This window comes from Muscardinus avellanarius (assembly GCF_963383645.1).
Source record: "Muscardinus avellanarius genome assembly, chromosome: 2".
Taxonomy (NCBI): Eukaryota; Metazoa; Chordata; class Mammalia; order Rodentia; family Gliridae; genus Muscardinus; species Muscardinus avellanarius.
The window spans coordinates 122,621,196-122,636,355 of NC_137787.1; the positions used below are offsets into that span (position 1 = coordinate 122,621,196).

Sequence of the window (15,160 nt, forward strand, 5' to 3'; positions counted from 1 at the left end):
GCTAGGGTATTTATTTGGATACTGGGAATTGAACCAGAAGCAGTCCACCTCCAAGCTATACCTTCAACCCCCACCCCCACTTTTTGGTGCTAGAGGTTGAAACCAGGAGCATTCTACTTCCTAGCTACACCCCACACCCAACTTTACTTTTTAATTTGAAACAGGGCCTAAGTTGCTGAGGCTGGCCATGAACTTGTGATTCTCCTTTCTTAGCTTTCGAAGTACTGGGATTACAGGTGTGTGTCACCATGCCTAGCTCCTTTACGAATTTTTTATTTTAAACAGGGTCTTGCTAAGTTTGGCCCCCAAGCCCTTATTTATTTATGGTACTAGGGACTGAACACAGAGGCATTTTACTTCCAACCTATCCCCTCAGCCTTATTTATTTATTATTCTGGTATTTGGGGTGGAATGTAGAGACATTCTACCACTGAACTACACTCTCAGCCCAATTTTTATTATATATATATATAAATATATATATATATATATATATATATATATATATATATATATATTTTTTTTTTTTTTTTTTTTGCGGCACCAGAGATGGAATCCAGGGGCATTCTACCTCTGAGCTACACCCCCAGCTTTATATTTTTATTCTTTATTTTGAAACAGGGTCTCACTAAGTTGCAAAGAGCTTCACTAAGTAGCTGAGGCTGTCCTCGAACTGTGATCCTCCTGTCTCAGCCTCCCAAATGCTGGGATTACAAGAATGCGCCACCATACCCGGCTATTTTATTTTTATTTTTTATTATTTTTTGCGGATCTGGAAATGGAACCCAGAGGCATTTGACCTCTGAGCTATACCCCCTGCCCTATTTTTATTCTTTATTTTGAAACAGGGTCTCACTAAGTTGCGGAAGGCCTAAGGAGCTGAGGCTGTCCGTGAACCGCGGTCCTCTGGTCTCAGCCTCCCAAATGCTGGGATCACAAGTGTGCACCACCACGCCCGGCTTTCATTCATTCATTCATTCATTCACTTATTTTGGTGGTACTGGGGGTGGAACACAGAGGCTTACTACCTCCGGGCTATACTCCCAGACCTTTTTAATATTTTTATTTGGAAACAGGGTCTCACTAAGTTGCTGGGAGTCTCACTAAGTAGCTGAGGCTGGTTTCAAACCTGCGCGATCCTCCTGTCTCAGCCTCCCAAGCACGGGGATTACAAGCGTGGGCCACCATGCCCGGCTCTTTTATTCTTTATTTTGAAACAGGGTCTCACTAAATTGCGGAGGGCCTCACTAAGTAGCTGAGGCTGTCTGCGAACCGTGATCCACCGATCTCAGCCTCCCGAATGCTGGGATTACAAGTGTGCGCCACCATGCCTGGCTATTTTTTTTTTTTTTTTTTTTTTGAAACAGCGTCTCACAAAGTTGTGGAAGGCCTCACTAAGTAGCTGAGGCTGGCCAAGAACCTGAGATCCTTCTGTCTCAACCTCCCAAGTACTGGAATTACAAATGAGCACCACCATGCCTGGCTTTATTTTTTGTTTTGACACAGAGTTTCACTAGGTTGCTTAGAATCTCACTCAATTGCTGAGGCTGGCCCCAAACCTGTGATCCTCCTGTTTCAGCCTCTTAAGTACTGGGATTACGGGTGTGCACCACTGCGCCTGGCTTGTTGTACAAATTCTCAAAAGTAACTATAACTGGTTTGCTGTGAGCCCCCAATACAAGGATGTTACTTAAGCACACTTTATAAACTGAAAGGCAGTATACAAGTACAAGATAAACCGGGCATAGGGGTGCACACCTATGCTCCCAGTACTTAGGAGGCTGAGACAGGAGGATCCCTGGTTCAAGGAAAGCCTCAGCAATTTAGTGGCATCCTCAAGCAACCAGGCAAGATTCTGTTTCAAAAACAAAAAATAGGAAGGACTGGGGTGTAGTTCGGAGGTAGAATGCCCCTGGGTTCAAATTCCAATACTAAAAAATAAAAAAAGAGGTACAAGATATAGTTTTACTGGACTCTTAGGATGTGCGGGGCATTGCCTGCGGCCGTGTTGGCTCAGGCAGCCAGTTGATGCAATCCTCGTGGCAATTCCACATGCTGAGCTGCACTGGAGACCTGGTTACACACGAGTAAAACGGTCCCAAGACCAGACAGCTGTGTGCAGAGGCCCCGACCTGTGAGCAGTGCTGTGCCCCGCGGCGCCTGTTATTAGTAATAACACAGAAACGACTGGACAGATGTAAAACACAGCTTGGTACCAAAATTTTAGCACTTCTACACCATCCTAGGAAGTGGCTGCACTTGCCAGTTCTCCGTTCCTCTGCTCAGCTTTGCCTGTGGAAGCCCGCTACAGTTTTCTGTCTTAGTCCTTCACCCCAGCACGGGACCTTAACTGCAATCCTGATTTTAAGCTCCTTCTAAGCGAAAGGCTCTGTGTTCCTGCATATGATTTAAATGTGTTTTGTGGAACTGTATGCCCAGCACTTTTTTAAAAACGTTTTTGTTTGGAAACAGGGTCTTGCTAGGTTGCTAAGAGTCTCATTATGTTTCTGAGGCTGGCCTCGAACCTGCAATCTGCCTTTCTCAGCCTCTCAAGTGTTGGGATTACAGGTGTGCGACACCATGCCTGGCTGAGTTGGCTTTTCATCAGTGTGTCTAGATCATAGGTATTTGCTTTATTTTTTATTTTTATTTTTTTTTTTTGGTGGTACTGGGGTTCCTGGAAGCCCTTCTACCTCCGGGCTACACTCCCAGACCCATTTTTACATTTTTATTTGGAAACAGGGTCTCCTAAGCCAGCGCGCGCGGCTGGCTTCGAACCTGCGCCATCCTCCTGTCTCTGCCTCCCAAGCGCGGGGATTACAAGCGTGCGCCACCACGCCCGGCTTGACTGCTTTATTTTGATGATGTATCTGTACCTAGCGGTTTCCTGGGGATTGAACCCAGGAGTGTTCTATCTCTAAACTATACCCATAGCCCTATTTTTTTTTTTTAACAGGGTCTCATTAGGATGCTGAAGGCCTCCCCAAGTTTCTGAGGCTGCCCTGAAATCTTCAGTCCTCTCATTTCAGCCTTCCAAGTGCTGGGATACAGGCGTGCGCCACCATGCACGGCTCTGGACACAGTTTAGGTCATTCTTCACGCTCATTTCCTTATCTTTGTTTTTCCTTCTAAGATAGTAACTTCCTTTTAGGGAAGGAGAGAATTTATTTTCTCTGTTCCTAGCACCTGTCATACAGAAGGCACTCAGTAAGTGCTTTTCAACTCAACTGCAAGTAGCCGATGGAGAAAATGGAGTTCCAAGAATTCAAGTCACTTAATGGGGCCATTGAGGTCACTTAATGGTGCTGAGGTAGAGCCAGGACTCTCATTCCAGTGCTCACCTGAGACTTGGCTGAAAAACTCTCCAGTTGGTCTTCACGCCTTCTGCCTCCCTCCCCAAGCCATGCTGTGCATTGCTTCCAAGGCAAACCCTAAAATAACAGTTTCAGGATTTCACAAGAAACTACACAGTAGTTACCCATTGCATCAGGACAAAATTCTTCCCTAGTCTTCCAATTTCTTCCTGTAATGTAACTGTACTCTAGTTAAGTGACCTTTAGTGGGCCAAACACTTGCAATTAATATTCTTTAACTGAACTACAAATTGCAATGGAGAAAAAGCAAATTGCAGTTTAATTGAAAGTCTTTACATATGTCCACCGGGCACTGACGCCCACCCCCACCTCATGATGCTAAACAGACCTCTCTACTTTGACACCCTCCTCCTTCTCCTCTCTATCTTTGACACCTCCTCCTGTCACTTCCCCACCAACAGCCCAGGACTTCAAAAGCCCTCAACTAGCCAGAGAGTGTGGTGGCAGGTACCTGTAATCCCAGTGCTTGGAAGGTTGAGATAGGGACTGCAGGTCTGAGGCTGACTTCAGCAACTGACCTTCAGCAATTTAGTGAGATTCTATCTCAAAAAAAAAAAAAAATTAAATTAAAATAAATATATGGCTGGGTTGTAGCTTGGAGACAGAATGCCCATGGGTACCCCACCCTCCAAAAAAGCCCTCAAATACAGGTGGCTTTTTGGGGGGGGGGTCCTGGGGCTTGAACCTAGTAGCATTCTACTTCCAAGCTATACCCCAGCCCTATTTTACTATGTATTTTAAAACAGGGTCTCACTAAGTTGCAGAGAGCCTCATTATAAGTTGCTAAGGCGGGGCACAAACCTACAGTCCTCCTGTCTCAGCCTCCCAAATACTGGGATCACAAGCTTGTGCCACCACGCCCACTGCAATGGTAGCTTTTTACCTAATGGAATTTTGTGTGATGTGGAACTATTATACATTCTCCAAACCCAGAGAAATGAGTATAAAAAATAAATAATTTTTTTTCTGTTTCGATAAAGCATAATAAATTTTGCCATCACCCCTTTTTTTGTGGTACTGGGGATTGAACCCAGGGACATTCTACCTCCAAGCTATACCCCCAGCCCTATATTTTGTTCTTTATTTTGAAACAGGGTTTAAGTTGCAAAGGGCTTCACTAAGTAGCTGAGGCTGTCCTTGAACTGCGATCCTCCTGTCTCAGCCTCCAGAATGCTGGGATTACAAGAGTGCACCAGCACATCCAGCTAATCTTCACCCTTTCTAAGTATACAGTTCAGTAGTGCTAAGCATGTTCACACTGCTATGCTGCAGATCACAAGAAGGTTTCATCTTGCGAAACTGAAGCCCCACTGCCCACGCCCGAGCAACTCACTCTCTACATCCTGTCTTTAGGGCCCCGACTGCTTCAGATAGTGCATGAGTGGGACGCTATGGTATCTGTCTGTTTTGGTTTTTTTTTTTTTTTTGGTACTGGAGGTAGAACCCAGGGATGTTCTATCTCTAAGCTATACTCCCAGTCCTTTTATTTTTTGTTCTGAAACAGGGTTTCAGTAAATTGCTGAGGATAGCCTCCAATCTGTGATTATCCTGCCTCAGATACTAGGATTATAGGTATGCACCACCTCATCCAGATAGTATCTGCCCTTTTGTTTATCTTAGCGAATTGCCTCAAGGCCCTTCACAAGGCAGCACATGATGGGATTTCCTCCTTTAAAGGCAGGATAACATTCCATTTTGGTACCTTCTTTTTTTTTTTTTTCTTCAGGTACTGGGGATGGAACCCAGGGGCAGTCTACCTCAGAGGTACTCCCTCAGCCCAATTTTTTAGTCTTTTTATTTTTCGAAACAGGGTCTCACTGAGTTGCGAAGGGCCTTGCTAAGTAGCTGAAGCTGTCCCAGAACCTGGATCCTCTGGTCTCAGCCTCCCGAATGCTGGGATTACCAGCATGCGCCACCACGTCCAACTCTGTTTACCTTATTTGCAATTGGTGGATGGACATTTGGATGGGTACCACCATCATGATTTTGTGAATAATTCTACTGTCAACATGGGCAAGCAGATTATCTTTTCAAGACTCTACTTTCAATTCTGGCTATGTACAAAGAAACGAGAATGCTGGATCCTGGGGTGATTCTAGCTGTAGTTTCTTTGTTGTTGTTGTTTTGTGGTGCTGGGGATTGAACCCAGGGACATTTTACCTTTGATGTACTCTCCACCCCTATTTTTTGTATTCTTTTTTTTTTTTGCGGTACTGGGGGTGGAACCCAGGGGCATTCGACCTCCGAGCTACACCCCCTGCCCTATTTTTTATTCTTTATTTTGAAACAGGGACTCACTGAGTTGCAGAGGGCTTCACTAAGTAGCTGAGGCTGGCCGAGAATCACAATCCTCCTGTCTCAGCCTTCTAAATGCTGGGATTGAGGAGCTAGAAAGGAAATAGGCAGATAGGGAAAAGGGCTTGGTAGAAAAAAATTAATTTCCTGAGGGGCAAGGGACCAAGGTTTAGAGATAAGAAAGACCAAAGCTTCACAAAGCCATCGGATTACTAATCAACAAACCTAGGAGCCATCACAGGAGCAAGTCTGACACTCCTACTGAATGAATGGAGATTCTTCAAAGGACTTGCAAATACCCTATGCAAATTCTGAGAGCTGCTTCCCAGAATACCCGGAATCCCAAACTCACCATAACCAAAAGAGGACACCCAGACATTGGGGCAAAGGCCCTAGCCGGCCACCAAAGGGGAGTTTTTCCCTCTTGGAGACCCCCTCCCCTTTTGGGGAGCTTTTCTCTCTCTTGCAGGTTGTGTTAGCCCTGAGAGAAGGCAGGGTGCAATCGAGGGCACGTGGCTCAGGCTGCTCTCGGGTAGTGACCTGAAGGCCTCTGCTGGACATCAAGGCCAACCAGGGACCCTAGGGGTGACCTGCTCCTCTTTTCTGGCAGATTGCGTGGACTCTGGAAGAAAGCCGCCTGTAATTGAAGGCATTCGGCTTGGGCTACTCCCAAGTAATGTCCTGAAGGCAGCGGCCGGACACTGCCACTTTCCCTATTCCTTTCTGGCTGATCGTGTGGACTCTGGAAGAAAGCAGCCTGTAATTGAGGGCATTCAGCTTGGGCGACTCCCAAGTAATGTCCTGAAGGCAGCTGCTGGACACCAAAGTTCCTAACAACCCCTTTGGGGTGTTCAGCCATCTTTCCTTACTCCCTGCTGCTTCCAATAAACCATTTACTCCCCTTCCTGAGGTCTGCGGGTGTCATTCTTTGCTCACCGTAGACAAGAACCCGGTAAGGAAGCGCTGAGTTTCTTCTCAAGAAACTCCGTTTCAGCTTTGATGAAACACCAGGTTTCTTCTCAGGAAACCCCCGTTTCATCTTGGGGGGCTCAGAAGAAACCCCCGTTTCAGGATTACAAGTGTGTGCCACCATGCTTGGCTTTATTATTTATTTTGAAACAGGGTCTCACTAAGTTGTGGAAGGCTTCACTAAGTAGCTGAGGCTGACCAAGAACCTGCAATCCTCCTGTCTCAGCCTTCCAAGTACTAGGGTTACAAGTGTGTGCCACTGCACCTGGCTTCTAGCTGTAATTTTTTATGAACCTCCAGTCTGTCTTCCACATGGGCTGCAGAAATCCATTTCCCTACCAGCAGGGACCTAGAGAGGCCAGTTTCTTTGCACTCCCTATGACTACATATTGTTGGTTTTGCTGAAAACAGGTATGGAAATGCCTGTGTGTGTGTGTGTGTGTGTGTTTGGTACTGGGGACTGAACCAAGAGTCATTCTGGCTCTGAGCTAAACCCCCATCCCAATTTTTTATTCTTTATTTTGAAACTGGGCCTCACTAAGTTGTAGAGTGCCTCACTGGCCACGAGCCTGTATCCTCTTGTCTCAGCCTCCCAAGTACTAGGATTATAAGCATGCCATGCACGGCAGAAAATGCCATTTTTGAAAAGGACCTTTTTTGAAAACTGGGCACAGTGGCACATGCTTGTAATTCCAGTCCTTGGGAGGCTGAGACAAGAGGATCACAAGTACAAGGCCAGCCTCAGCAACTTAGCAAGACCCTATTTCAAAATAAAAAAGAAAAAGTTGCCTAGAGGCAAGAATGCCACTGGGTTCAATCTCCAGCACCAAAGGAAAAACAAACAAAAGCAAACCCCAAACAACAAAACCACACACTGCGCTGGGGATCTCAAGGTGGCAGTGTGTGCCCCACCTTGCCTTGGCTTTGTCCTTTTTATTTTTGTTTTTGTGGTACTGGGGGTGGAACACAGAGGCTTTCTACCTCTGGGCAATACTCCCAGACCTATTTTTCATATTTTATGGAGACAGGATCTCACTAAGTTGCTGAGGGCCTCACTAAATAGCTGAGGCTGGCTTTGAACCTGTGCGATCCTCCTGTCTCAGCCTCCCAAGCACAGGGATTACAAGCGTGCGCCACCACGCCGGGCTCAAGTCTTTGTCCTTTGTAACTGATAGAAACACCCAGCCTGGGGGGCTGAGGGCGGGGTACCTGACTGTGCATGGACTTCTGGGCCTGAGCCCTTCAGCCACAGGAAGGGCCAGGGAGCAGCTCCTTCTCATCCAGCCCTCCTCCGCAGCGGGAATCTCCCCTCCCTTAGCTTCACTACAGGGAAATTCCCATGGTTAGAATTATCTGTTAAAAACATATATTTCAGAAAACCTCCTGCGACCGACCGCTCTGACTTCCTGAGGGCTGAGATCAGCCACACTGACTTCCCATCTCAAAGCAGTAGGGGTGGGCACAGCCTTCAGAACCCCAATGTGTCAGTATTGGGAAGAGCCATCAAAATGTATTAATGTACCAGTACTGGGAAAGATTTCCAATTTTAAAAATATATCTTTGGTAGTAAAGAAAGCCAGGAGTGTCAGGAAAAGGGGCCTTTTTTACATTTCTAAAGAGAAGTAAAGAAAGCCAGGAGCCCAGAGAAAAGGGCCTCTTTACATTTCTAAAGAGAGACAAACTGCCTCAAGGATGGAAGGAAATCCCAAAGACAGAGCTGCCCCCCCCTCAGAGCAGATCAGACTTGGTCAGGATAAGAACACTCAGCATGCAGGGATTGTTGGTGAATTCGCTCCAAACACCCCCCTGTGCCATTTCTGAATGGCATGGGGCTTTAACTGTCTTCTGTATTTCTATCTTTTTAATAAACTTCTTTAAGGTGGTGGAGGTGGGTGGGTGCAGGGTGGTGGAGGTGGGGTTGGTGCAGAGTTTTCCTAATTTCCTAAGAGTGTAAGGGGCAGTGACACTTCTGTAATTCTGGTACTCGGATGCTGATAGGAGGCTAGAAGGCTAGCCTCAGCAACCAATTCCTTAAGCGTGCACTAGGGAAGGGAAGAGTATACCAATCTGGTTCCCAAAGGACATGGTGTGTATGGAGACAGAATTCCCTTCAGAGCTGGTGCTGGGCTTCTGTGTGAGAGGGAGAGGGAGGGAGGACCTGACCACTCTCCGCTGCAACACTGCCGTCCTGGTGTGGGGGGCCAGCTCACCCGTGCCTCTGCCTAGCCTCGCTCGGTGGGCCCAAGGCTGGCACTGCTGAGACCTGTCCCGTGCAGGAAAGAAGGGCTCCTGAGCTCAACCTAGAAATCTGGGCCACACTCTCTTGCCTTTTTCTAAATTAGGGCTTGTGCAATGGAGCACGCCAGTCTGTTTCTATCATCAGCCAGAGACAGAGTTGTAAACCACATCCCCATCCTCTCCGGGCCAGCGCTGAAACCCATCAAAACAAGGAAGAGAATGCCAACCGCACAGCGCTGCTCGCCGGCGTGCCTGCAAGCCGCCACCTACGATCCTCATGCATTTTGCACGAGTTTCTGGCATCTATTTAAAGCAGAAACAGAGATAAGATCTGTCTTCAGCATGTGCTGTGGTGTCCACCTAGGGCGGCCACGGGAAATTCTTTCCATCAAGTGTTTTTTCTCTTACTTCCTTATAAGAATACATGGACTATAGTTTATAACTTCCGAGCCTCAGAGGACATTACTTTTGCAGTTAAGCTGGAGCCAAGCTGGTAGATGCGTACAGTGGACACTGACAATCAGGGTGGGATGAAGCACAAGTCACGGCCCCAGGCGAGCCCGGCAAGAGCGAGCCTCAAAGCAGAACACTGACCCTCCAAACGTCACCTCACAGATTCAAACTCACTCCGCCGAACTTGGCAGGGAGCAGTTTAAGGTATTTCAACAATATTTTTTTGAATAAAATTTCATGAACTCTCTATAGTAAACAAAGCCAGGAGCAGAACCATTCCCCATTTCTCAGGAAGGACAGATCAAGCTCAATGTTTGTTATTTTCTCTTTTGTACTAGCCAAACGCAAAATCAATTTCTCTGATGAACTACGTATGTCCACAACGAACCCCCCCCCCCTTCCTGGGAGTAACAAGCTTTATCACAACAGAGAGACAGAGCTACAACTTGAGAGGAGTTGGGGGTCGTCCATATCACCCAGACAGGACTCCTCCGTCCTCGGCACACATACCCATATGAAGGCTTTCCAGGCTCCAGAATCTTGCAATCTCCCCTCTAGCTACCATCCTTTGGTTTGAGAGTTGGCAACCTGCACAGCAGGACAGGGTGTGAGGAGGAAGCTAGTCCTCAGCACAGCATCGCACAGGAGGCCCCACAGCCTCAGGCTCCGAGAGGCAGAAACCGCTTATTCACCGCTTCTGAGCTGCCTGCATTCCTAGCCAGAGCTGCCCAGACACTGGCGGCGGCTCGCTGGCTGGCTGGCGCTGAGTGACTGGGGGTCAGCTGCTCCAGCCACATCACAGTGCAGGACCGTGGGGAGGAAATTCTAAACTAACGCAAACCCCAACACATTCACGGTGGGGAAAATGTATTTGCTGCTTTTAACTACAATCCCCAAACGGGAGCTGGACTTTTAGAAGGCTTCTCCAGAGGTATTTATTTCTCCAGAGAAAAGCACAGAGGTCGCTCAGTTCAAAAATGGAGTTAGGATTTCACACCATGGTATGAGAAAAATTTGAGTTCTGATACTATACTATGCTAATTGTATATTTATAAAATCACTTTAAAACTGAGTATGGAAGCACACACCTGTAGTTTTAGTACTTGGGAGGCTGAGAAAGGATTGCAGGTTCAAGGATTGTCTCAGCAACTTAGCAAGACCCTCCAGAATTCAGCAAGACCCTGCTTTAAAATAAAAAATAAAATAGGGCTGGGGTGTAGCTTGGAGGGAGATGGCCCCTGGATACTATCCTCAGTACCAAGGAATAAAATAAAAATCACTTTAAAAGGGATTTTTTTTGGTGTGTGTGTGCGTGTGTGTGTGTTACTGGAAGTGGAACCCAGGGACTTTTCTACCTCCAGGTTATACTCCCAGACCTATTTGGAAACAGGAAGGGTCTCACTAAGTTGCTGAGAGCCTAAGTAGCTGAGGCTGGCTTTGAACTTGTGCGATCCTCTTGTCTCAGTGTCCCAAGTGCTGGGATTACAAGTGTGTGCCACCACACTTGGCTTAAAAGGGAATTTTTTTTTTTTTAAAAGATGCCCATATAAGCCAGGTGTGGTGGCGCACGCTTGTGAGCCCAGCATTTGGGGGGCTGAGACCGGAGGATCACAGTTCTTGGACAGCCTCAGCTACTTAGTGAGGTCCTCTGCAACTCACTGAGACCCAGCTTCAAAATAAGGAATCAAAATAAAGAAGAAAAAAATAGGGCTGAGGGTGTAGCTCGGAGGTAGAATGCCCCAGGGTTCCATCTCCAGTACCACACACACACAAAAAAAGCCTGTGTAAATAAACTTGTGTACACCCTACTCTGAAAGTGAAGTGTATATGTTACCATTTAAAATATTTTTTCTATAATGAAATATTGTTTTAGAGGAGGTTCTCTCTAGATAACATTAAGAGTTATTTTATTTCCTCTGTACTTTTCTGCGTTTCCCAAATAGTAAACAATGAGCAAATTCTTTAATATTATGGCACAAACGGGAACAGTGTGGTGCTTCTTTTAATTTCTTCCTGACAGTTACTGCCTTTTTAACTTTATGAATGAGATAATATACAAAAACTAGCGATCACAAGGTCATCTCTCAATAAATGTAACTTAAAAAGTGACAGCTCAGCAGGCCGTGGTGGCGCACGCCTGGAATCCCAGTACTGAGACAGGAGGATTGCAGGCTTGAGGACAGACTGAGAAATGGTGAGGCTCTCAGCAACCTAGTGGTGGAACCCTGCTTAAAAAAAAAGGGACAGTTCTTTATGGTTTGTGGAGTTTTACTCCATTTGCAGGAAAATGGATGGAACTACAGAACATTATGCTAAGTGAGATCAGCCAGTCTCAGAAAGCCAAGGGTTGCTAGGCGTGGTTGTGCAAACCTGTAATCTCAGTACTTAGGAGGCTAAAGACAGGAGGCTTGTCAGGTTTGAGGCCAGCCTCGGCAACAGAGCAAGACTCTCAGCAAACCAGAAACACCCTGTTTCAAAATAACGAATAAAACAGGAGTTGAGCATGGTGGTGCACACCTGTAATTCCAGAACTTGGGAGGCTAAGACAGGAAATCACAGGTTCAAGGCCAGTCTCAGCAACTTAGTGAGACTATTTTTTTAAAAAAATACTGGGGGTGTAGCTTAGAGGTAGAATGCCCCTGGGTTTAATCTCCAATACCCCCAAAATTATATTATATATGTGTGTGTGTGTGTGTGTGTGTGTGTGTGTGGCGTACGTAGTGATAAGGACTGGATTGAACCCAGGGGTGTTCTGCCTCCATGCGATGCCCCAGAAAACCTATTTTATTTTTTATTTGGAAACACCATCTCACTAAGTTGCTGAGGCTGGTTTTGAATCTGTGATCCTCTTGTATCAGCCTCTCAAATCCTGGGATTACAGGATTTCTAGTTTGCTGATAAAATTATATACATGTAACTTTAGAGCCACATATATTCATGTATTTGTGTGTGTGTGTGGTACTGGGGATTGAACCCAGGCCCATTTTGTTTTTGAGCTACACCCCCAGCCCTATTTTTTTTCTTTAAAACAGGGCCTCAGTAAGTTGTGGAGAGCCTCACTAAGTAGCTGAGGCTGGCCCTGAACCTGCAGTCCTCCTTTCTCAGCCTCCCAAGTACTAGGATTACAAGCGTGTGCCACCACACCTGGCTTAAAATTATATTAAATAAATAAAAATGGCTCTGGGGAGGGGAGATAGTTTGGAGGTAGAATACCCCTGGGTAGAATCCACAGTACCAAAATAAATAAATAAATAACAAAGTCAAGGAAAGAAAAGGATCTTCAAGGGACTTCAGGACACTAAGAAGTGAGACCAATGGGACAGGGCAAAGGGTTAGGAAGGGGGTATGGGGGAGGGGAGGATGGAGGGAGGAAGCCGACCAGGACTAGTCTATCTATGAAGGTCTTGCCAACAACCCTGATTACTCACACCAAAAGGGAGGTGGAACACTGGTTGGGGTTAGGAGGAAAACAGGCCCAGACATGTTGAATGCATATATGAATGTATAATTCTGAACCTCACTAAGATGTATAATCATATTGTACCAATAAAATTTCTTCTTTTTCGTACTGGGGATGAAGCCCAGGAACATTCTACCTCTGAGCTATACCTCCAGCCCTCCTTATTTTTTTTTTATTTTGAAAGATCTCACTAAGTTGCTGAGACTGGCCTGGTACTGGTATTCCCCTGGTCTCAGTCTCCCAAGTCCTGGGCCTGTACCACCATACCAGTCTTACAATTGTTTTCACTGAATATGACTTTTTTTGTGTGTGTATGTGGGTCTGGGGATGGAACCCAGGGGCGTTCTACCTCCGAGCTACACCCCCTGCCCTATTTTTTATTCTTTATTTCTGATAAATCGGATCCCTCCCCTCCCCCACGTGATCTTGCAGCAGGGACAGGAGGCGGAACCCTGGAGGTGGAGATATCGCTATTCCAGGTGCCTCGAGACTCCAGGCTTGGGGAGACATACTTGAGATCGCGAGACTACAGATGTCACAAGAGAATCAGTGTTCCCACGCTTAATCCCACCTCCCAGAATACCAGCTTAAAAGGACTACTTACACCCCACCGGGTGTGTGACTCGGCCTGCCACTGGGACTGGTCTCTTCCCCCACTACTGGCTGACCTGTCTCCAAAGGTGCTGATTAAAAGCAGATTCTGTACATCGCTGGCTGATTGCCTCCTTCATAATCTCTACAGGATCTCCACAAATCTTTACAGTTTTGAAACGGTCTCACTGAGTTGCGGAGGGCCTCACTAAGTAGCTGAGGCTGTCTGCGAACCGCGATCCTCCGGTCTCAGCCTTCTGAATGCTGGGATTACAAGCGTGAGCCACCACGCCTGGCTTGAATATGACTTTATTATGTAAAGTCTCCTAAGTTTCACCTCATGCAATGATGGTTGCAAAGTATATTCTGTGGAAACCACTGTTTACCATCTACTTCTTAGACATCCAGTGGCTACATTAGTAATCAAAGGCCTAAAAAGTCCCCCGTAATACCTGTGCAATCTTGTTCAACATAGACTATCCCAATCTTATCTGGTCACAAAGCTTTCTTTTTGCCACAACCCATATCACTATCCCAAAGGAAGTGTCCTACAACCTACAGCCTATAGTCCTAAAGCAGCATTGTAACAGCTTGGTGGTAGAGGGCTTGTCTAGCGCGAAGGAAGAAGGAAGAAGGCTTCTATCCCCAGCACTGAAAAAACAAAACAGAACAATTAGAATTAGAACAATTAGAATTGCCTCTTTCCTCCAGACCTTCCAAAAGGCAAAATCACTAGTGTGGTGCCAATTCCTAGAAAAATACACTGAATTTTATCTGGTGCAGTGGTGCAACTCTGGAGGCGAGGCAGAAGGATCACAAGTTCTAGGCCTGCCTGGGTAACTTAGCAAGACCTTGTTTCAAAACAAAAAGTTCAAGCTGGGCATGGTGATGCAGGCTTGTAATCCCAGTACTTGGGAGGCTGAGATAGGAGGATCTCAGGTTCAAGGCCAGCCTCAGGTACTTGGTGAGGCCCTCCTCAACTTAGTGAGACTCTGTTTCAAAATAAAGAGTAAAAAATAAGCTGGGCGTGGTGGCACATGCTTGTAATCCCAGCATTTGGGAGGCTGAGATAGGAGGATTGCGGTTTGTAGACAGCCTCAGCTACTTAGTGAGGCCCTTTGCAACTCAATGAGACTCTGTTTCAAAATAAAGAATAAAAAATAGAGCAAGGGGTATAGCTTGGGGGTAAAATGCCCCTGGGTTTCATCCCTAGTACAGGAAAAAAAGAAAAGAATAAAAAATAGGTCCGGGGGTATAGTTTGGAGGTAGAATGCCCCTGAGTTCAATCCCCAGTACCACACAACAAACTAAAACACAACACCCCAGGCTAGGTGCACTCACTCACATCTGCCTTCTCACAGGAATCCAGGTGTCTCGGCCTGACAGCTATGAACCGTGGCAACTCTGTTTTTGCACAACACACTTTGAGAAACTCGGTTAGGAGGTAAGCAAGCTCCTGAATGCTAGTGTGTGGCTTCCATGAGCTAAGGAAATCATGGAGACTGTGGGGGAGGGCAGGCCTGGGCTCCGTCACGGAACGGGCCAAGTGCTGAGTGCAGAGACGCAGAGCAGCCAGAGTGAGGCTCTGCTCATGGCACCTCACAGAGCCGCCTTCCAGCGGGGCACACCGGTCCACAGTGCTTTCATGGTCCTGAAATTGCAGTTAAAACAAAAACAAACACGCAGCTTCGGTTGCCACACATCCTTTGTCCTGTCTGTCCAGCCAGTGTACTCTGGTGCAGCTTCTGTTTCTCAGGGACTTTGGTCAGGGCACTAGGTT

General features: G+C 46.5%; 1 protein-coding gene across 3 annotated transcripts in view; it reads right to left on the reverse strand.

The window, feature by feature from the left end:
- SPATA13 (spermatogenesis associated 13) overlaps positions 1-9,894 on the reverse strand; it is a gene marked incomplete at both ends in the record, with an annotated part of 37,177 nt that extends 27,283 nt beyond the window's left edge. For all 3 annotated transcript variants that reach the window (XM_080690100.1, XM_080690099.1, XM_080690098.1), the window contains one exon: positions 9,840-9,894. In XM_080690100.1, the coding sequence (XP_080546226.1) occupies positions 9,840-9,894 (55 nt within the window). The remainder of the gene's footprint in view (positions 1-9,839) is intronic.
- Positions 9,895-15,160: the final 5,266 nt, after the last annotated feature.